General features: G+C 39.6%; 1 protein-coding gene across 4 annotated transcripts in view; it reads right to left on the bottom strand.

The window, feature by feature from the left end:
- Positions 1 to 23,377, bottom strand: part of znf385c (zinc finger protein 385C) — a 137,467-nt gene that overhangs the window by 11,465 nt on the left and 102,625 nt on the right. For 2 of the 4 annotated variants that reach the window (XM_008417066.2, XM_017306346.1), the window contains 4 exons: positions 14,896 to 15,038; positions 9,107 to 9,217; positions 5,522 to 5,631; positions 5,376 to 5,479 (listed from right to left, as the gene is read on the bottom strand). In XM_008417066.2, coding sequence (XP_008415288.1) covers positions 5,376 to 5,479; positions 5,522 to 5,631; positions 9,107 to 9,217; positions 14,896 to 15,038 — 468 coding nt within the window. Of the gene's footprint in view, positions 1 to 5,375; positions 5,632 to 9,106; positions 9,218 to 14,895; positions 15,039 to 23,377 lie in introns of all 4 variants that reach the window. The other 2 variants (XM_008417065.2, XM_008417064.2) reach the window with 1 other exon arrangement.

The following is a 23,377-nucleotide window of genomic DNA, read 5'->3' as shown; positions in this document are numbered from 1 at the left end:
AACTATATGAGCAAGATTAGACATTCCCCTCGCTGTAATGAGTGTGACCCTTGAGGGATTGGACTGCTTTTCCAGAGGTGGGGGGGGAGAGGCCTGGAGGTAGGAATGATCTGTGAAATGCAGGGCCACCTGAGAGGTCTGTGGTGGGAAATGATACTGATCAGTGGGTTTAGTGGGACCCTCATAGAGGAAGATGTAGAGGTTGGTGGGAATCAAAGGACTCTAAAAATTCATGGTTAGAGATCAGAGGGAGGCTGATGCAAAGATCTTCATTTCCTGCTGGGAGCTGAACATTTTCACTTTCGATTAATCGTATTTAAGGAGAACAAAAATGCAGAATTTTACTTTATTCTCTTTAACCACAACGTTTTATTTCAAATAGCTAGGAATAAAAGCCCCGCATAAGGGAGCTCTTACAGGGTTATTGTATTAGTGCATTGCTAGCAAGTACATAGTACAAAATTCTTATGTTTTTTACCTACTTTATCAATTGCATGACCCTGGTAGTCTTGAATAATTTCTATTTTTCAGGTGTACTATATGTCCTCTAAGTATTGATATAATTGTGAAGACAAACGAGAGAACTGTCAAAACTGTCAGGCCAAGACCAGTCCGTCGGCAGCTGTCCCTCTGAGGAATGGAAGTAGACACCATCGATTACAGAGCATCTGGATCGATGTTGTACAAGCAGTCATGAGTAACTTCAACATGAGAATAATTTGATTTATGTTTCCAGCAGTCCATCTGAATATGTTTCTATGGGTGTAAACATCTCGAGAGATTACCAGTCGGCGGAGTGATCGGCTAAGAACTTAAAGCACAGACAGACAGCTAACGAAAATTGGACTCATTATACACACGCTTGCCTCTACGCTCAAGACGCTGAGCGCTTGATTTAGTAGGCGAGCGCTGATCCGAGGCAGCCTCCGAACATAAACAAATTCCCAGGGGAAAAAAACCCTTGCTTTAGATCATCATTACTGCGGTGACAGACAGAGTCCCTGCAAAATATGACTTCAGCGGCGGAGTCAATCAAAGCCGGGGGTGATTGATACTCGTCATGATTGATGGTGGCTCTCAGTCTCCTGGCGCCAGCTTGGCACTCTTACACTTGGTAGACGGCTGTCCTTTGTTAGTCTGAGGCACGCTATATAAGAATCGATCTGTCTCTTTGTGTGACTAGAAAGTTCATCTCTGTTTATCCTCTCGTTCTCCTTCCCAGATGGGTGACTTGTTGCGCTCGATATGATAAAATACCGATCAAACTCAAATGTGATTGGGAAGTATTTGAGAGACTACGCATGTTAGCATATGTTAAATGACTTATTGCTAGAAGCTAAAAATTGGTACAAATTGCATAATAATTTTTAAACAAATGGGGTAATGCAGCAACGCTTTTCATATTCCTTTGCTCTGTGGAGGATCAGTGTTGCTCTTTCTAGGGAGCTGGAAAACATATAGGAATATATAGTGATTCAAACTTTTTTAGACACCAGGACATTTTACATTAAAATGCTGTAGTCACTGCCAGGAAGCTAAAATGAATGAGTAATGATCCAGAAAATATAATTAAACCATCAGTGAAATGGTTTAATAGACTAAAAAAATGAACTTGGAGGTCGTTGCAGTTGACAGACTTAAAACGTATGCTAAAACTGGGTGCTGAGTTGAAGAGAAGAGAGAACAAGGCGGATCCTGGACTTTGGATGATCTGGAAAGAGTGTGCAAGGAAAATTAGTAAAATTTCCATGTATCTGCATACTTCATACTTGTAAAATGTTATAGGATAAGTACAAAAAAAGAGGGTTGTAATTGTGAATGCCATAGTTTTTAGTTTTTTTTATTTAGCATAATATTCATCTTTAAAACCAACTGTCAACAATTGACAGCGAAAACGATAAGAAATAGTACATTTAAGTAATTTTCTGTACAAATATTCACTGCAGTTTTTATCCCAAGATGAAGTTTGGAACAGCAGGAAAACTCTCCTACAAAAGTCCATCAAAAGGCTGTGAGTTTTGATATAAAGTGTTGGCAACACTTTATTTGAAGGGGTGTGCATAAGACTGACATGACACTGTCATAAACATGACATAACACCTGTCATGAACATGAAGGAGTCTTTATGAATGTTTATGACAGTTGTCATAAAGCGTCATTCGGTAAATAATGACCCCTTTAATGCAAAGTTGCTCTAAAAAGTGCATTGAAAGTCCATTAAACGTACCAGCTTTGCATTAAATTATCATAAGTTACAAAATAATGCAAAGTTGGCACTTTTAATGCAACTTTTAGAGCAACTTTGCATTAAAAGTGTCATTATTTACTGAATGACACTTTATGACAACTGTCATAAACATTCATAAAGACTCCTTCATGTTCATGACAGGTGTTATGTCATGTTTATGACAGTGCCATGTCAGTCTTATGCACACCCCTTCAAATAAAGTGTTACCAAAGTGTTTTTAAAAAAGTAACAAAGGGATGTTAAATGAAGAGCCGCTGTTATTTTACTATTTCGGTCATGTGCAGGAGAAATAAAATATTTAATCCCATTTATTCCCTTTCAATAAAACAGTCATTTATGAAAAGAAGCTGCCCGTCGTGTTCATATTATTCAGCAGGCATTTCCATCGCACCCAAGAGGCTGACCTTGTGGGTCCAGAGGAATATTTTGTTTTGTTCTGAGTCAGACACTGCGCATACTTCAGTGAACCACCGACGGGGATCTTATTGGTTCCTGAGAACAAATGCTCTGGACATTAGCAGCTTTTATTTTCATGGCAGATGTAATTCATTTCATCAAGTATTAATTTGGAACGCTCTTCCATCCCAGTTTGGCATTGTGCGGGATGCCAGCACTGGCTCACTCTGGTGCATTTCAATTTCACATCAGGCCAGTCGCACAATTGGGTTTATTAAAGAGTGTTCTTTGGCACAAAATTGCCTTGGAACTGCAAAATTATTCACGGCATAAAAATTAGCTATGACTTATCTACTTCTTTCGTGCTTTCCCTTTCTTATACATTTCTCTCTCCCTCGCTCGCTCTCAGTCATTTCATCTTATCTTACATTTCCCACTCATCTCGTCTCGTTTCGCCTCTGCCGTGCTTTCCTCTTTCAGGGCCTTTGGAACAGCAGAATATTAAAATTATATTTGATGAGAGTGTTATCAGGCTCTGGGTCTTTTGTCTGATTTCTCCTTTCTGAAGGAGACTCTTGGCACTCAAGGGGAAAATGTGTGTATGTGTGTGTCCATTTATAAACTACCCTGTCTGGAGGATAAACAGTGTCACTCCTATCCAAGAGTACCTTCATCTCTCTCTTTTTTTCAGATATTCTGCCTGCATTTAAAAACTCTGCATAGCTAGAGATCTTCTCTGAGGCAGGGAACTTAAAACGGTAGAGGAAATAAGAAGGAGAAAAAAAAAACTGCTATAGCACTGGCACAGTCCCCTTGCTTCAGAATGATAAATGAAAAGTCTGGATCCGGACAAGTGCAATATGAGAAGCTAATGGGGTTTACTTAGCAGTCAAAATGCCAAAGAAACAATTCAGGTTCTTAGAAGTCAAGGTGCAGCTGTCTGCAGTGGAAAAGTTCACATTTATTTTTCTTGTTGAAAACAAAAAAGAACCACATTTCCTTTTGTAAAGCACCAGATATCTATATTGGCACCACTAAAGTACGAACAGCTGAACTTTTTCTTTGTAGAAGTAGATGAGTGTCTTTGATATTGTTCAGCTTTAGTTTTTTTTTTTTGACAGCCCATTAAAAACGAAACCCCTCTGCACCGCTCTGCTCCGTCATGGCTCATTCAGCACTTTGTGCCGTTATTGTGCTCAAACACACCAATTCGGGTCCTGTCACCATCCTCTCATTCCAACTTCAATAGGGTGGGAGCAGAAGAGAGTAATGGGGAGTCAAGGAATTGAAATCAAGAAAAAAACGGGGTAACACAAAACAGAGAGAGTCTGATCGATCTCAGCAAGCCTGGTTGTTTACGCAACATCTCGGACCGTTCTTGCAGTCTGAAAACTTTGGAACCTAACATTAGACACAAGGCTGAGAGCAGTGAACTCAAGTGTTTTACTTAGAATGAAAGTTTATTCATTTACTTCTACATATCCCATCCTCATCCACTTGAACTGAATTAAGCATGGCCTTCAATGCTTTTCATACAAATCTTCAAACAGAATAAAAAAACAAAAAAAAAATGCAGTCAAATCCAAAGTTTGATGTCTGCACCTAACGCCATCATTTAAATAACGGTTGCAGCCAAACTTCTGACGAGAGACTTTGAAAGGATAACCAGGGCAACTAACTATTAGGAAACTGGAAAATAGGTACCAGTCCCATAATATCTAAATCTAAGGTCTTGCTGATTTTTGGTAACTCCATGCCAAAATCTTTTGTGTAGTTTACTTAGAGTCACAGTAGTTTCATAGCAGCTTTTAGCCAAAAAAATTCTGCTACTGTCACTTTACCTGTTAACATTTTTTACAAGTTTAAGTGATGAAGCCCTTCAGCTTGCTATAATGTATAATTTGTAGACTGACAGCTGATTGTATGGCACCAGTCATCACTAGTATAGCTGTAACTATTTTTAATATTAGACAATAAACCAGAGTAATTGCTCTCTTAATTAGATCATCAGAAACTGAACCACAGTGTTTGCATTCAGTTTCATTAGACACAGCAGGGCTGGATCATCGAAAGACCTGTAGAGTCAAGAGATCACTCAAATGGAACCTGTCTGGCAATATGTCTGGTGTATTTCTCTTTGAATTGCACCAAAGAGAAATACACCAGACCCCGATCTAGACAATAACAAAACAATAACATCAAGAATGGATGAGAAAATTAAATTGTTGACAACTTTCAGTCCAGAAACGGCCAGAAAGATTTTTCTAATGCTTTGGAACTTCGAGTGAGGCATTATAAACAATTAGAGAAAACCTAGAAAAGTTTGTAGTTGCAGACTCATTTTTGACTTAGCATTCTGTTTTTATATCCATATATTTCAGCAGGTATACTAAAGCTATAAAATAATTTCATTTTAGTTTCGATTGATACAGAAAAACAGAAGGAGTTGTGCTTTCGCAGTTGCTTCTCATTTTCGGTGTCCTACCAATTACAAATTAAAGAGCAGCCCAGACATCATAAGCTTTGAAAAAGTGCTTTGAAGAAGGAATGATAAAAGATAAAGTACAAAATATGTATTTTAAAAGTCTGTCTCTAATTTGAGGGCTGCCAGGTGGGTTTAAAATAAAATAAGGGAAGAAAATGTGTTAGAGTTCATTCATAATGTGAAGAAGGCAGAGAAATGAATTCCAGTCTCAGGGTTGACTTTCTCACTTTCTGTATGTGCACCTACTTGTTTCTTTTACTAAGCTTGTATCCATAGGTGCTGGAAGAGCTGCATCAGAAGGGGTCGTCTTGTTTCGGTCTCGCTCCCGCTCCCGCTCCCGCTCCCGCTCCCGCTCCCGCTCCCGCTCCCGCTCCCGCTCCCGCTCCCGCTCCTTCCCTGTAGTCGAGGTCTCTCCACCTCGTCGCTGCCTGTTCTTCTGGGCCTCCATGGCTTTGAGCTTCCGGGCGTGTTTGTGGCCTTTATAGTGGGCCTCTGCTTGGTTCTGTGGGCAAATGGAAAAGAAGAAAAAGACATGTTAGAGGGACGAAGCATAGAGGACCTAGTGCCACATCTGCTGCAAAGACCAGAGCCTGTGTGCAAGAAATGTTCAAATCCACTTGCCCAAGAAATTCTCTCTCACAGGCATCCGGAGGCTGCAATGAGGAAAGTCTGTTTCCACCTGATAACAGAGCTGGCACACTGGGAGGCCAGAGGTATAATTGCATGTGTAATATGCAACAAGAGAGAGGATTCCATCTCTACAACTACCCTATTAATGTGCACTGTGAGAGTCAGCCTCTGCAGAACCCAGACGCACTTGGCAATACATACTAATGTTACACACATTTAAGGCCCTCATAAGCACACAAACACAAATCAGACTCAAAACRCATCCTGACCGACTACACTGCAGCAATAAAAGCACGCAAATTTCCTTTCGAGTCGATGGCAATTTACGTTTCCATTTTCATCACTCCTGTGACCCCGTTCAGTCGGAGAACAAAAGCCACGTTGTTACACAAAGCAACGGCACATAAAAATAGCAAATAAATCAATGCACAGATCACTCATTAAAGGCTAACACAACCTCTGGGGATCAGCGCTCATCAGCCGCCGGTGTGAACAGAACATCATTTTGGACTTAAAGAGCTACACGCTTGGGAGTAAATCTCTAAAATCACCACAAACAACACAAAAACCAAATAAGGTGAGCATTTTCCCCACTGCTAAGTATTCAGAGTGAGGAATGTAGGAAGGAAAGTGGATTTAGAGTTCTGTTTTGCATATTTTGAGCTCTGGGTAGTATCATATTGGCAGCGGTTTACCATTTCAGCAGCAACTAAAAAAGAAAGAGGAGACATTCTGTGATCAAATGAAAACATCCAGGAAAAACATAACAGACAGGCAAATTCATCAAGACTTTSCTACTCGGAGCAAAACGCCAGTAAATCTGATCACCTGAGAGTCACCAACACGACTGATTGCTGCTCAGGTAGCATTAGCTCAGAGAAACCAACTCATACAAAAAAAATACATAAGCATGCCATCCGACTCCACAGCCTGTTGTGAATAGTTCAGCCTCCTCACCGGCAGCCATCCAATTGGGTCTCAAAGGAGGCAGAAGGACAAGGCGTGAAATGAGCTGCGGCTCAGTCAAGAGAAACTACAAGAGGATGTGCTGCTCATCAAAAGGATTCCAGATCGTCCAGTGATCAAGAAATCCCTGGGATGAAAGGAAACGGGGGGCTGTACACATCGCGTGGACATATATACACGCTGAGTGGGTGTAAAGCTAGCTTCATTCCACTCGCTTAAAGAGCCTCTGAGTCCAGGCTCTAGTGGAAAATAGACAGACACAGAAGTGAAACTGTACTGCCAGCTGCTTTGGTTAATCAGCGAGATGCCAGATTTTATATAAAAGAATAAAAGATATAGATATAGATACATAGAGAGAGCAAGATCCTCAGTATCTTGAACCCATATTTCAATCAGGTCCCACATGGATATTAGACACCCAAAAAGCACAAGAGAAAGGAAGTGGTCATTAGAGAAATATATCCTCAAGAAAAGGTTTAAAAAAAAAAAAAAAAAGAAAGCAAAGCAATGAGCACTGATGTAAATAAACTTGCACTGCAAACGTATCCATCCCCACGTTTTTCACATTTTGACACAACAATCACAAAATTAAAGGTATTAAGTGGAATTTTTCACCCCATATGTGTTCATCTCATCTAAATGAACAAAATAAAAACCCAGTTCAACTGATTGAACGATTGCTTTCAAAAGTCACATATTCACTGTATAACGGTATGTTGTTTAAACTCTGTGAAAACAAAACCGTCGTCCGAAGGTCATGGGGATTTGCTAGAGRACACTGTCAAACATGTCACCACAACTGAGGAGCTCACCAGACAGGTCAGAGATAACAGTAGTTATGATTTTCAATTGGATTTATGCTGATAAAACTTAGTTTTGTATGTTTTCTAAAAAGATAACTTTAAATGTCACAAACTGCTGCTACAAACGGCTCGTTAAATCAGACTAACACTTAGAAGCTGTGTCRCCCAGGCAGTTTTTCCTCTTAGAACATTGCGCATCAGGGAAAGCTTAAATTGCATCTTCATTAAAACTCTGGAGAGGTTTATGGAGGTTTGAAAATGCTCAAATTCTTCAAGCTACTAATAAAGTTACAGTCAACTTGACTTTTTTCTTTAAGTGTGKAAAAAAAGAGAGAATGCCTTCATCTTATTCTCCTTTCTTACCTCTGTTTCTTCAGAGCTTTTTGAAGACTAAAGTCCAAATGAAACTGTGTTGCTGTTTTCGCATTTTAACTCCATCCGGACWGAAGACATCCTTCTAAACTGTTTACTGCTTTTTAATTTGACTGTTTCCATAAATACAATACATGTGCTACACAAAGAATGGATAGAGCAGCTGAGAAACCCGCGTCCTGCTGTGGCTGCTGATTGTTTTGTTGCACTTTGCTGATAAATGGAATCTAAGCTGCAATCTAAGCCTTCTCACCAAACACAACTGTTCACCAACACACATCAAATTTCACTGAAATGAAAACTGAACAAAAATGTACACACAAGAACAAAACCAAAAACCCCACGCTATTTATATAAGGTCCTTTTGACCTAATCAAGGCTCCAGCAAACCACAATTCAGTTCAAAACAAAAAACAATGTCTGATTTACTCAGAAAATGCTTGAAATTAAGAATGGAAAGTAGCAGCCAGATGACGCGAATAAAATGTACTTGACAGATTTGAACACGTCTGTCAAAGAAAGAATTTTGTTAGCCTGGAGTTCCGGGTTACATTGTTCTATAATGGAAAAGAGAAAACGTCAGCAACGACGTTGGAGATCTAAATGTCCAGTTTAGCTGAATTTCATTATTTTACAGTGAGAAAGATTATTCCAAATAGTAAAATCCTACCATATACGATGTAGTTCCCCGACTTCCAAGGAGTGGACATCCAACAAAATTCAGCTGAATGTCAGGCAGTTCAGTGCTCACAGAATTTAGGGTTAGGTTGAAGGATTATTATTGGACAATTACAGTCTTAAAGGAGCAAAGCATTTTTGCAAATGTTGGAGGAGAAAGCTTCTTTTATAAAAAAAATATGGCACCGCAACTGTTTTTGCACCTTTGCAAAGTTTCATTAGAAAAACAACAACACAAAACAGCAATGTTTACATTGCAGCAATGACTCCTTAGATGTTCTCAGTGTTTTCCACGATTCCTTGGCATATCATAGAAACATTCTTTTTCCAGTGAAAACAAACATTGAAGAAAAATACTACAATTCCAAAGTGCAATTTTCTCTTGAGGTAGACCCATTATTCACTAAAGGTGATGCAGTCAGTGCACATTATGCAGTCAAAAAGGCATAATGTCTCTTTCTTCCTTTTATTGCTACACTTCCCCCATCTTCCTCATACAGAAAAAAACAACAACAAATCCTTTCTTACCGTTGAGTTGAAGCGCAGGTGGCAGATGTTGCAGGAGATGATCTGTTTCTTCTTGAGGGGCTGAGGGACCCCAAACGTGTGGTTAATCACTGCCTTCTGGACAGGGTCCATCTGAGACACAGACAGCAAAAATCAACACAAGCAGCATGTTCCTGTCAAGCCAAGAGGCTGCACTTTTACAGAGTCTAAAACACAGCAGCAGACGATGCAAAATCAATCTCTGCAAAAGCAAATATTGCAAATACTCATTAAATATGCATGCAGTAAATAGAATGCATAAAGTATTTATTAATTTTGCTCTAAGGAGGACTAAATAATTTTACTAGCACTTCAGTAAAAATGACCATAAAGTTAATTCATTTTACAATAGTTCTTTTTTCTAGAGGCTTTTTGTCATGATGTGAAATCAGTGAAGTTATTGGACAATGGCACAATGAAACACTGCATTATAATAGTCTGCACTTAACACTACTAACAGTGATTTTATTCTCCCTTTTTCCTAATAAAAAGAAAAACTAAACATTCAATATTTCATAAAAGTGAACAAAAAAGTCTGAATATTCAACATTCATCTAACCAGGATAAAAAATTAAAAAAAACTCCTTGAGATTAAAAATGTCTTTTACAAGAGTGTTGTGAATCATTGTAAATCTTTTGTCGACATCAATTGATGTACCAATAAATGCCAATACCAATAGATGGGTGCAGTCAGGTTTGCTGGTCCTGATGGGAACATTGGCCCCATTTCAGTTATGGTCAGATCTCAAGCCCAACTTTGGACATAGTTTGACATTTGTCTTAAAGAGTCTGGATTAAAGTGCGATGCATTATTACYCAATTAATTACAACTTTAGAACGTCACTGCAGTCGACACTTTTAATCAACAAGTTGGCCTTCTTATTTCTTTTATGGATGAATATAATTAACATTCGGAGTATGCAGATTTGCACTGTGTGTTAAAGGGCTGCACATGTAAAACTGTTCATCTAAATTTGCTGGATGATAATCTCTGGTGCAATTATCACTTTCTGAAAGATGTAGCTTTACAAGACTCAACTGGGAGTTATATATAAAATTGTTGCTGCTGTTGAACAGGTGAAAACACTTCCCCCTTCTGCTGCTTGTGCCTTCACATAACGCAGACATCTGGGATTGCGTCATAYGTGCCTCCTAATGACTGGGAGTTACGCACTTMATTTATTGTTGCAGCTATCTCAGATCTTAATGGCAAAACAACTCCATTCACAGAAAGTTTTTGTGGTCTGACGTCTAATGAGATTATTTTTGGTAACGGAGACCAAAAAATCTAAGCAAAGACTGCTGGTCCTTTGTTCAAGTCTGGATAGATTGGTTATGTTTCATTTTAAATGTATGCATGCTTAGCAGAGCAGAAATGAAAATTCCTCAYTTTCCACTTTCTCAGTTGCTTCCAGCTGATTAAGAAAGTTTAAAACTCCCTCTGTATGAAGTGTCTGCACTGACCAGTTTTGGCTTTTTGCTTCAGTCGTCTGAAACTCTGATTTTGTAGGTTTGTGCTGAACAAGTTTGTCTCGGTCTTAAAACTTCTGACGTACCAATTTTTAACTAATGAGCGAATCAAATTCATCTGACAGGTTCATATTCTTTCAAAATATGCTTTCAGATTGCAGAAAGCTAACACAGTGTAACTCCTGGAATGAGCTGAACGTCAGCCATAAAGTAACGTTCGGATCAAAAAATATCTCTCCCTTGGGGTTACCCTGCATGCAGCCAAAGTGCATGAAGAGAAAAAGATGCTCACATCACGTCCCATCATCATGAAAAAATAGGGATGAAACAAAGAATAGGGATCATGCCGAGATGTTCCCTTGGTGACAGCTGAGTAGGTTTTAAGGCATAAATCTGGAACAAATAACAACTTTTCTTTGTTAATCAGCATGCTGCCGCTATTTGATATGAGCTGAATACCTCAGTATCTCTGCAGTGACTGTGTATGATGGGCTTTTCTTGTTATTAAACGCATTTTTCAGCCACACACACAACAAAAAGCATTGTTAGCGGAGGCTGAATTTTGATTACAAATCCTTAGAAGGAAATGTGTTTTATTTTACCTGGATATTTTTAGTACAATGCAATGTTATGTCTCTTTCCACGGCAACAATAGCTTTCAATTTAAGGTTTGTTTAAAATTGCTCCATATTAAAAAACGTCATGAAAACAAGCTATCTGTTTCAAAAGTTCTACATCCAGGCTTTAATCGATGTATATTTATTGATCTAGAAACTCAAAATTTATTGGCAAAACAATTAGTGGCACTGATTAGATAATATTTCTTCACACCTGAAACATTGTGGATTATGCAATAAATTTTAATCAGTAATTTTGGAGTATTTTTGTAACATTACCATTTTATCTGGTTAACTAGATATTGTGATTTAGCCTTAATAAACCTTCAGTTCAGTCATAATGAAGCATTTTCCTCAAAATAATAATTTCTCAAAGCAACACATTTGTGACCTTCCAGGTTATTATTGTATCATTGTGTTTACACGAAAGCTGTCRGTAGCTGCATGACTTTCTTTCACGTGAGACAAAACAAGGAGTTGTGTCATCTCACATTTTTTCATTTAAGGGATCAAATGCTGAATGTTAATCGAGCCAAATTTGTGAAACTGCTCCTTATCTGCAAAAAGACAAAAGTAATTCATAGAAGAATTTACCCAATCTCAAAAATATGTCTATTTACGTCATTATCAATCATTGTAAAGTATTGTTGTAAATGCCTTAAACAGACTAATATAGATTTAACAGCCTGTGAAAAGACAGCACAAAGTCCCTCGTGGTATATTATGAACAGCAAAGAAAGCAAAAGGCTTCATTAGAGSCTCTACAGTCCACAATGACAGCTGATTCCATCACGACACCCTTCAGACGGGTATAAAATATCACAATCATCCTGGATCTTATCCTCAGCTGGCACAGGGCCTGACCCCGTCCGTTCCTTGGCTTGCATGCGAGGATAGCCGAGGAGTGGGTTGTTCTCACTTTTAGTTGCACCGACGCGCCCTCTGAACCCGACGTGGTGACAYCGCTGTCARCCCCAGCTGCCCAGAGATCAAGGAGTGTTGCTATATTGACAGCATTGACTCGGATGCTGCCTCAGATCCTTCCAAAGCTGCGTTGTGTTYGGAGCAGCTGCTACCTCGTAAAGAATGGAGTCGGTTTACCGTGGATTCCTCRGGGCCAGGTGTGAGAGGCACTATCAACACACCTGACAAAGATACCTCCATGCTGGTGGTGTGTGTCTCCCCCAGGGCAGACTATTTAGCTGCTCTATTTTGGTCTGTGTTGTATGACTCAAAGCTACCTCTGGGAGTAAACTTTTGCTTTTCTCCTCGCCAGCTACAGCACAGCCACTGAAATGTAGCTCTCCCAGTCCTGCTGCCCTCTGTCCAGCTCTTCAGGGCAGGCTGCACTCACAGATATTTGTTTTAGGAACTGAAGAATGTGTCCATTGTCTGTCTGCAGCCATCCTGAACCGAYGGCTATAAATGCCTCTTTTGTCCCAGTGCTTCGCTCTCCCCTGCCATTCAGGCGCMGACAGGACTTGTCCTGCGCCAGCCGGCTCAGTCCGTGCTGAGGTTTCGGTAAAGGTTGAGAGAAAGAAGCAGACAGAGATGTGAAGGGACTGTATAAGAAGGGACACCAGGGTAACTGGAGACTGTTTGGGTTTGAAGACAGGTGCATTCATCTTCCCCTCTGGAAATGCAGGCTGCAGCGAATGCCTTATCAGGACTAAAAGAACTTGGGACTCCGAGCTGAATGGATGCTGTCATTAATGCTGCAGCTGCACTGCATAACGGGGGTAATCATCTTGTTCTGGCACTGAAGTAACGGTGATATGATGTTATATTGTTACACCGTCAATAGACTTCCATACGTTCTCTGACCTACTTCCTTCATACCACCTCTAATTTGTYGCTGTGGTTTTCTCGTGGAATATCTACTTTCACAGCAATCGCTTGCATTTGTGTGATTTGAAAGTATAACGAAAAACTTGTATGACTTTTATTTTGATTTTACAAGAAAGATTGATAATAAAAAAAGTAGCTAATAATTGTGAGACGTAAGGAAGACAACGCATGTCTTCATTAAAAAACAGAAAAATGGGCCGTTCCGTATTCAGCCTCCAGTTTCCAGTTTTGCCTCTTCAAACTGTTTCCTTTCAGGATAACTCAGTGTAGCAACCTTATTCCTGCTAAACAAAAGAAGCCCACAGTATGACACTACCACCACCATATTTGATAGAAGGGAAGGCCTTYTTATGCCTTTTCTTTCACCAAACTCTTTCAACGAATGGTCTTCTTAGTGCAACTCTGCCGTAAAGGAGTGAAAAACTAATTACTGTGTTGTCAAAAGATTCTAAAGCTAAGCCGTAATTGTCTGCTGCTCCTCCAAAGTCACTATGACTATTTTTCTGAGTTATGCTCTTCTTTCCCTACTTGTGAGGATAGGTCGACAGCCATGTCTTTGTAAGATGTGAAATCATTTGGTTACTCCATATTTAGGGTATTAAAGTAAAAAAAAGTGTCTGAAATACATACCACACTGTTCAATTTTTCATAAAAAATTTAAAAACATTTTGCAATCATGCACCACTTCATGCTTGTCAATCACCTAAAATCCCCCACAAAAACTGTYACTATGAGTGGATAAGAKGTGAAAAAAAATTCAAGTGGTGTGAATATTGCTCCAAGGCAATGTACTTCCTTCACTTCAAATTGCATTTTTCTCCTAAAGTAGCTGTTGCCATAACAATTACTGTTATTTGTCTAGCAGAATGAGCAAAAGTAAATGCAAAAGCAGCAAAGTGTGACTGTAACAAATTATTTTGAAAAGAACCACAGGGCACGTGCAACGGACTGGAAATAGAACCAGCAATTTTCCCCAAAGTGAAACACAGACAAAACACTGACAGGAGACTTGAGCCCACAGCTTGCACTGCTAATATAAATACATGAGGGTGTTAGAGGAATAAGTGTTTACCACGCTGCCTCTGCAACTCGCATAGTCGCTTTCTACAAGGCGGGGTTAGTGGGCGACGGAGCAAACAAATTGACTGGACTTTTCACAAGCAGGTTGGTGACCCCCCCCCCATACACGAACGTCATGCGGCAAACGTCTGTCTCATCCACCCCCCTCCCACACGTCCTCCGCTGTAAAGAATGAGCCATATGTCTGCATCCTCCCTGTCTCCAAAAAGAGACATACTGGAGTGTAAAAGCTGCAGTTTATCCTCCATTTATAGACCACAGAGCTGAATTTTCTTTTTTCTCAAGTGCAATGAAAGCAGTGAACCCAATACACAACAAGGGTGTTAAAGTAGGATCAAAAGACTTCTGGAGTGCCTGCATGCATGCACACACAAAATGACAATGGGCATAGAGCGCAGAGAAGGGATCAAAGACACAAGCTTTTAATTCCAGTCACAGAGGCAAGGTAAGCGTCACGCTGAGGTGCATGAAAACCAAGAGGTTTGCTGCCGACGGTTCAGGTGGTAAGGGTCCCATCTGTGGATGAAGACGGCGTCATGACAACAGCAGTGTTCACAGCAGATGCGCTTGAATAAAGATCATATCCTAAACAAAAGGCCCGCTTACAAAATAAACAGATCACAATATGATGGACACAATTAAGTGCTGCGTTCATTCACTCTTAAGCTCAGCTGAGGAGATCTAATTTGGCTGAATTTGTTAACTTATTTTTCTATTCTAAGCTCACAGCTGCAGTTTTTGTGACATGAGACTCACCGTATTAAAGTTGGGAAAGAGGCTAAGGGGTGAGGATCCATTGAGTCTGAAGGGTARGAGGTGTTTGAGGTCGAGCTGAGGCTGCAGAGGCCGCCCCGGSACYGGGAGAGAGGCCAGGAGGGGGTTGCCCTGGGCAGACGTACCTGGAGAAATACAAACAGATCAACAGTGAACGTTCAGGAGCTGTGATACATTAGAGAGGAAATATCTATTTGCAAGTTATGTATTTTACTGAAATATTTGCCCTCCTTCAAAAATATTCTTGCTTAGTTTTTTTTTTGTGGCACATTTAGTAAATGTTTTAGATAATTGAAACAAATTTTAATATCAGAAAGATAAGCAAGCAAATTGTGATTTCACTTGTAAAGGGAAAAACCTGAGYATATGTGAAAAAGTAATCTGCTTCCTTTGAACAGCTATTAACCATATTTTTTTTACTTTGATTTTCTGATCACTGCCAGACCTGGAGAGCCACCATCTTGGACAAAATGAAACGGAAAATGAAACGTTAATCTATGGGAGAGTTTAAGAAGCAAACCACTGCTGATCAACAAGAACACAAACGCTACATCTACCAGGAAAAAAAAAAAAAAAACACCTTTTAAAACTTTTGGGATATTGTTCTGAATTGAAAAAATATCCAAATGTGCCCAAATTAAAATGACTCTGCAAAGCAGCATGAAGTAATTAGTTGTAAGGTTATGAGGAGTTTCTCCAACTAAAAAGAATTGAAAATGTAATTTTTTAAAAATGTACCTTGGTGATCTTTATCCGATAATAAAATGTGCCTATTGACCTTAAATATGAAATTGTGGGAAAAATTTAAAAACAAGCAAACTYTTTTGGGGAAATGCTATTTGTCTTAGCCTTGCAGCATTCAGAGGAAACCAAATGCACCAAATTCAACTTGCATCCTATACAGCAAGCACCTCACTCTACTGTAAGTCGGCATGTAGAAATGCATTTCATTTTAAATGTAGACTATGAGGTGTTTGGAGGAATGGGAAGTTCTACGGGGCATATGCACATTCTTAACCCTCAAAGACAAAACATAAACACGGCACGTGCACATAAACACATCATTTAACTACAGATTTATTGGCCGAGGAAAGGTGACTGCGTGAGAGGAAGACGAGAGATATCGGATTTCAAATGGACCGGGGATGAAGAGATTTCTAATTTTCCGCCTGGCTGCGTTTCAGTGGACTGGTGCGCTCAGCTGCTCGCAGGCACTTATTCCTGCACTGGGATCAATCATTGGTGTCAGCTGCGGGTCACTGTGGCCACCCCAAAGCATGCCTGTTATTCAGCTCCTGTGGAACACAAGAGCCAAGGCTGCACTGTTGCCCTAATAGCAAASAAAAGCAAAGAAAAAAACACAGATTTCACATAATTACCGGSTTCTGAACTGTAACTGAAAAAGAGAGAATAGCTTTAATATGGGATGAAAACGGGCCCTTCTGAGCTTGGAATTATAKTAAAATTATTTTTGTAATTGCTGGTACATTGTCAGGTCGGCTGATGCTGACCTGACGAACTGCAAGTTAAAGTTGTTTAGAACCGGTTTTGCTCTTGCTTCTTGCAGAACGCTGCTGTCTTACTCACTTTGATCTTCTGAAATCTATTTAGATTCCTCAAAAAACTCTAGTAAAAACATAAATCATCCCTGTTCTGATACATTCTGGAGTACTTTTAGGATAGGTTATATCTTATTTTCTGCATTTTTGCATTTGAGTAGTTTGCCTGCCACTAAGTGTGATTGTCTAAAAGMGTCCAGGAAACACTTGCTTTTATTTTGTCCTTTWMCTCCCATCTAAAAAACAAATTTACTGGTACACTAARGCTGAACTTTTATTGGCTCATGAWGGAAATTTTGGCACAGTCAGGGGTSGGGATGCAAGAAATGTTTCTTTTCTAAAGCATTGGTGCAACAGCTTCCCCTCATCTGAGAGGCTCTTTCCTGAAAGCTTTCCTGCTGTTCACACCAAATCGTGGCATCCATTTTCTTCTAAAAGAATGAGAATTAGTTGGAAATATCAACTTGGAAAAACAAGTTTTTAATTTTTTTTTTTTTTTAAGTGAGAATTACATTGAAATTTTAGAATCCATGTGTGAGTAATATGAAACATGTTCAATACCAAACTATTATAATGTTRAATAAATACAACTAAATTAGGTGAGACTTTAACACTTCATGAAAGTCATCAATAATAAGCAACTTTCTTCTTGTTCCTGAGAGTAAAACGCAGATTCAGAGGAACAATCAGATRTTGACTCATGAAYGTCATGCATTAAATATGAGAGGCGCACTGAGACATTAGCTGCTTTTCACCTCGACTAGAACTGATCACAACTTCTGACAGCAGAACAGATGGTCAGAGACTTTAAAAATCAGATCTTTTTTTGGGATCAGTGAACACATCATAGGAAATGCTATCAGGTTATTGTTATAATAAAACTCTGATACTATGTGAATTGGACTCAAAATAAGCCAAGTTGGAATCCGATAATTGTCTTTTTCAGTGTTTATCTTTTCCGGGAGGTGTTTTGTGTTCAGTTAATCTTCTCAATAAAGTATTCTAAACTTTCAACAGGAAGCAAAATGTTCAAATGTCACCGTGGTGACGGCAACCATCAAACTCATAGTTGAATTCGTTAAAATTCAAACAATTTAGAACCAGTCGCCTGTTTGACATACAAAGATTTGACAGAGMCTGCATGCCCATTCTTTCAAAACCATTGCAAGCAATACAATGTCAAAATACAGCGCAGCAGTTGCTCTGTTAAATTTTGTGGTATACTTTTGTTCCCGTTTGTTGCGGCACTTTGGAGATGCCTCTTTTGGAGTTGCTGTCAAGTTTGTGAACAGTGATCGTTGTGTTATGTGGGCCATGTGAAGTGCAGAAGAGAGAGGACAACGGGGACGGGGATTCTGTCAGTACTCTGGGCCGTGGATTCCTCCTGCTTAACAGAAGTGCCATCTATGACGCAAGACGCGCGTTTTGTGTGCACGATTAGTGGGTGTGGGACTGTGCATATGCTCCTTAGCTTGGAGATCAGGCCTGCCTTCGCCATATGCGGGCTCTCCTCTGCTGTCTGTCTGACACCCAGAACGAGGCAGCCCAGCACGGCCCACAGACACGTGGGCTGAAGCCGGCAGCAGGGGATCGCTCCCACACACGGCATGYGCATTCACACAAAACACAAGGAAAAGCCAAGCTTTCTCTTGGCAAGGCTATAAGAGGAAAAAGATGGGCTTGCAGGGAGGACAGTTATCAGCTGATAGTACTTTCCCACCTCTCTGTTACTCCCCAGGCAGCTTATTAAATCAGGGGCTGGCTGTTTGCCTCTTTGGATGATAACACTGGCACGGAGGCACAGCCTGAATCTATGCATGTACAACTGCAAATGTGGAAGTGTGCGCGCATGTGTACTAGGCGAATATCATGCACYTCCAWYCCAGCAAAACTGCCTACGCATTGCTGAAAAACAAATGGCTCCTGGGCCAAGAGGAAAGTCAATATAAACAAATCCACAAAACACACATACACACACATACAAATATATATATATATATATATAAATACAGGCAGACGAAATCAAACAAGGTATAATTTTGTACTTGGCACATATTGTGAATGATTCTTAAGGAGTACAGTTGAAAGCAAGCTGAGGCACAGTTCTTTATGAGGAGTTCATTTTTTTTATTTCAGTAGGCTTTTCCTATAAATCTGCATCCTGTTCCACTGAGTAACTGACTCTCATGGGTTCACATTTGTATGTGGTTAGGCTACCATATGGTTTGTCTGACCACGGTCATGGCTGCATCAAAGCTTAGATGTATTTACGCTTCACTTGCGGTTCACTGTCCAGACAGACAAGCGCTCGCAGTTGAGGCATGACCCAAAACCAAATGTTCAGCAWCTTTCTMTTCCTCTACATCTCTCCCCCAGATGACTTTGGGAACATAGCTGACTGTCTCTRCAAGACCTTCCCCAGGCAGGCCTCCTCTTCTTCCTCCTCCTCAACCCATCACAGCGCTGCATTCCTTCCTTTCATGAGTCACTGGGCTTGGTTACACAACAACAGCCGTCACATTGCATCGACTCGGGTGTGAGTGTGTTTGTGTGGCGCATCTGAGCCATGGAGTTCAAACATAGATTTTTCAATTATTTTTTTTTTTTTTGCGTGTGCACCTGAGAAAATATAGRGTTTCCAGCATAAACCAGCAACACAGGCTGGAGTAAACCCAACAGTCAACGTCAACGGTTATTCCTGTGCAATTAGTCTTGTTTTTCAGTGGTTTTCTCATGAAAATGATTTTCTCACTTCTAAAAGCCCCGCATCATATTTCTATTCAACATATTCATGCTGGCAAATGGCACAGCAAGCAAAATAGAAAAAGAGGGGCAGACGTACAACCACGTTTGTTTCTTTTTGGTACGAAAGGCTGTGTCTGCAAAGGTTTAACTCAAGATGATTTTAACCAAAGCAAACGTCCAAAACAAACATCTTCTTTAAGCTAATGAGATGAATTCAGCCTTCCTTGTTTCACATCCCAGCCAGGTAAAACTCAATTGGTCTCAACCCGTTGTCTATAACATCCACAAGAGAAAAGGCTGCAGTGCGACTGAGGACCTTCATGACATTTTAGAGTATAACTGAAAAAGTGCAAAAAAAAGTAAAAAATAAAAAGAATCAACAAAGAGGCAAGATTGTCCAAAAGCTGAACAACAGTAAAAAAAAAAAGAAAAAAAAAGGCTTGCCACAAGGCCCTCAGTTAGACAGCTGCAGCAAACGGCTTCAGTTTAATGAATGATATCTCAGATGTCTCATTTGAGCTTCCGTACCTAACGTAAATAAATAGTTCCTATGGCTACCTGTTGCATAGCAGAGCAAATATGGCTTTGCATTTTCCCTGTTGTGCTTATATATGTTGGAAGAAACAGGATTAAGAATCTACAGTACATAAGAGACTAAGTTATGGCTTCATGTCCAGTTTGTTACCTCCTCCACAGAAATGCTTGGTTTATTTTATTGGCTAGTTTAAACAGTCAGCAAAAGGAAAACAACAAAACAAAACTTAAATCCCAGAAGCTTTTAAAYAGTTTTTCAGTGGAAAACCACCAGAAAAGGCCAAACCTAAAACAAGAGCATTGGGAAGTTTCTAGTTAAAAGTGTTATTGTGGAAGATGTGGGATTCACACGATTACTCAAGATGCTATCCAACATTATGTCCTGCTGAGCCACCAGAAACGCAATAAATCACAAACTTCATGAACAGACATGAGAAACTGTCAAGAGATATATGCAAATTAATCTTTGTGTTTAACAACCACAAACCAAAAAAAAAAAAAAAAGAAAGAAAAAACTATTTTGGCAGTTTGCACATCTGCAATGACCTTTTGCGCTATGAAAACCAAGCTGATGTTTGACTCCATGCCTTTCCAATTAAAATTAAGATACCATTTATTAAAGTATGCAAAATAACAGACGGCTTGTTGCGGAGCAGAGGCTGTGTAGCCCACTGCGGCGGAGGCCGGTGGGTGGTACCGGGTCAATGYGGTGTAGTTGGACTGCTGAGCACCAGAACCTTTGGTCACACTGACCAACAGGAAGCAATTCAACCACTGCTTTTTCCTTAAAAATAACTTCTCTGGCATCAGCTGCTTTAGTTTTGCTGGTAGCTAAATTACTTCTAGTTAGTCTGCAGAAATATCTATTTTCCGTTGTTGTTCATATATAAGTTAAACCTCAAAGCAATAACTGAAGTAATAAAAACTAAACAGACCTTACAGTTATTGGTTGGAAAGAGGACTGAATATGATTGGACGGACAGGTGCTTCATCATGCCCCTAAGCTTTGCCACCCTGGGCAGAAAGCCATCTTGCCCACATAAAAAAAACTGCCACTGGCCTCAAGAACTGCTACAGTTATTGTTCTCCTGCTAAGTGTCACTTGATCTTCCACATCGTACTACTTCTAGACAAAAGAAACACAATTTAATTTCATGTTTATTTTTAACATACTGTAAATAACATACCGTTTCTGTTGTGTTGACTACCTGAAAATAAATTACACATTTTATTTAGRAAATAAAATGTCACTGGCTGAACTAGTCTTCACATTATGTTCAGYAATTTATGCCAATTAATACTTTATAATGCTAAAAGGGATGGATTATCATTTTCTAGTGGCTTTTTTGACAAAATAGAAAAAAGATGGATTTTGGCATCATCCTAATTACATTTTATGATGTCAAATAATTAAATTGGACAAAAACTTTCAAACGAGATAATTTTACTAACGTGTTCTATTTTTTTCCAAATAAATTATGCCGTTGTTCTCGCATGATTTTGCTCGTACTTTATCTTTTGTGCTCATTTGGGCAGCCAGTTAAATTGTTTCAATCTACACCAGGATCYGGAATTTAAACAGAATTGTAATAATTATATAAAAATTCATCTGACRAATTAATAGATCCCAGTGCAGACAAAACACAAAACAACCCATCTATCACCATTCCCCCTTTGGTGTCACAGATGAAAGACCCTGAACCTGTAAGTAATTATTTATCTCTCAGAATGATCCATTTCCTMTGCCTGCTGTTGGATTTTGAGTGTCAGGCATCGGCTCTCTGATTCTCAGCTGCACCCACCAGCTGAGAAACAGTTGGACTGTCAGTTAGACCTTCATCATCAGGCTTCTGATCTGATTATCCAGCTGTGATAATAAATGCATCAACATCGCAACTTAAAAGTGTTGAGCAGGAATTTGCAAGGGAAATTGCTGACCGGTGAAGTGAAGAGCACTAAGTGCATGCAAAACCCGAACATAATTACCATGCGCAGTGTAGATGATTCCTGTCATTTGCCAGCTGCATATATTAAACTCACTTATAATGATGTTTAGCACAGTCCTTATTTGCCTGTCAGTGAGAATGCAAAGTTAAGTCCTGTTATGCACATATAAAGTCCCGGCCACTGTGCATCTGYAGTGTTGATGTTTCATCCTCCCCCCATCCAGCTGCCCTGCAAACATCCCAGTGGCTCCTGCCCTTCCTCGAACCATGAGCTGATAGGACTGGATCTGACAGCACCGGAAGAGACTGCAAATACAGCATCGTGCATGAAGAGCTGGGGCTTTTTAGTTACAATGAACCAAACCAACAGAGCATCCTTTGGAGTGAGGTAGGAAATAAACCATGATGTGTTGTGCATATAAATAGCTGCTTCAGATGTCATGTGGCTGGAAACTGCAAATTGGGCTCATGGTGGATTGGAGGTTTGTGGCCATTCGAGGGCTCACAATGACATTGAGCTGCTGTGGGATGTCCGAATGCACTCCACTAACAGAGAGAAAAGTGATTCCTAACAGCCAATTAGCTTACAAAATGATCAGCAGGTGGTGTGAAAGAAGCTGTGAGAGGAATTGCAGCATAAGACGGAGAACAATAACGAGATTAATTCGGTCRTTTTTCATTGGTGGTAGGGTACTAACTGGACAGTCACCAGCCTATTACAGAGCCAGGAAACAGGCACATAACTCAATRTTGGTTTAACTTCAGATTCCAAATTAACCATTTATGTTTTTAAAAGAATGGGAAGAAACCTTAGAACAAGGGAAAAAAGTCACCAGAGTTTAGAGAGACTGAGGACACAAAAAAAGAGATACAAATGAGAAATCAATAGCTATAACAAATGTGTACTGTATATATTTCCAACAAGGCAGGCTCTGTTCTTATTGGCTGAAGTGGGCTTTCTATTTGTTGGCTATGATTTGACAGCTGGAAAATAAACAAACTTATTTATCCAGAAACATTCAAGATATTGGTCACAAAGTGCTATAAGGAGAACTAATTCAAATGTYTTTGATTTTAATTTTCTGTACTAATTTGGGGCTTGATGTTAACTTTTCATTTTATGAACAGATGTCTTCTGACAGAGGCGGCTCAGTCAGAGTCCTGGGTTGAATCTGATAAATGTTTAAAGATTTGGAGGATTGCTAAAATGCCTTCCAATCATTGTTTTATTTTTCTTTTGAGGAATGCCCTCCTCATTTTCTATTTGAATCAAACTTCTAGGCTGAGTTAAACAAATCATGTTTTATCAAAAATCTTTGATCGGCTAATTGTGTGTCTCAATGTAATTTCATTGTTGTTTCTTCCAACTAAAACATTTGTGAACTAATGTTTTGGAGATCCTTTAAAGAGAATATCTGATGAACAAAATKTACTCAATTACAAAGACCAGAACACAGCAGTCAATAAATTAATAATTGCTTTTGAAAAATTGATACATTTTTAAGATCAGGCCCAYACTATTGTGAATGTTTCTTGTCCTAAAAATTCTACATTTGGTAATAATTAACTAATGTGAATTTCACTGAGTCTCAGATAAATTCTGCTGTTAGAGGTACAGTCAGCGATCGTGATCCCTACTAACTCACACCAGGAAGGAAACATAGAATCTCCATAGACGTA

This window comes from Poecilia reticulata, linkage group LG8 (genome assembly GCF_000633615.1).
Source record: "Poecilia reticulata strain Guanapo linkage group LG8, Guppy_female_1.0+MT, whole genome shotgun sequence".
Taxonomy (NCBI): Eukaryota; Metazoa; Chordata; class Actinopteri; order Cyprinodontiformes; family Poeciliidae; genus Poecilia; species Poecilia reticulata.
Note: the sequence above shows the minus strand (reverse complement) of the source record. Positions and strands in the feature narration are given on the sequence as shown.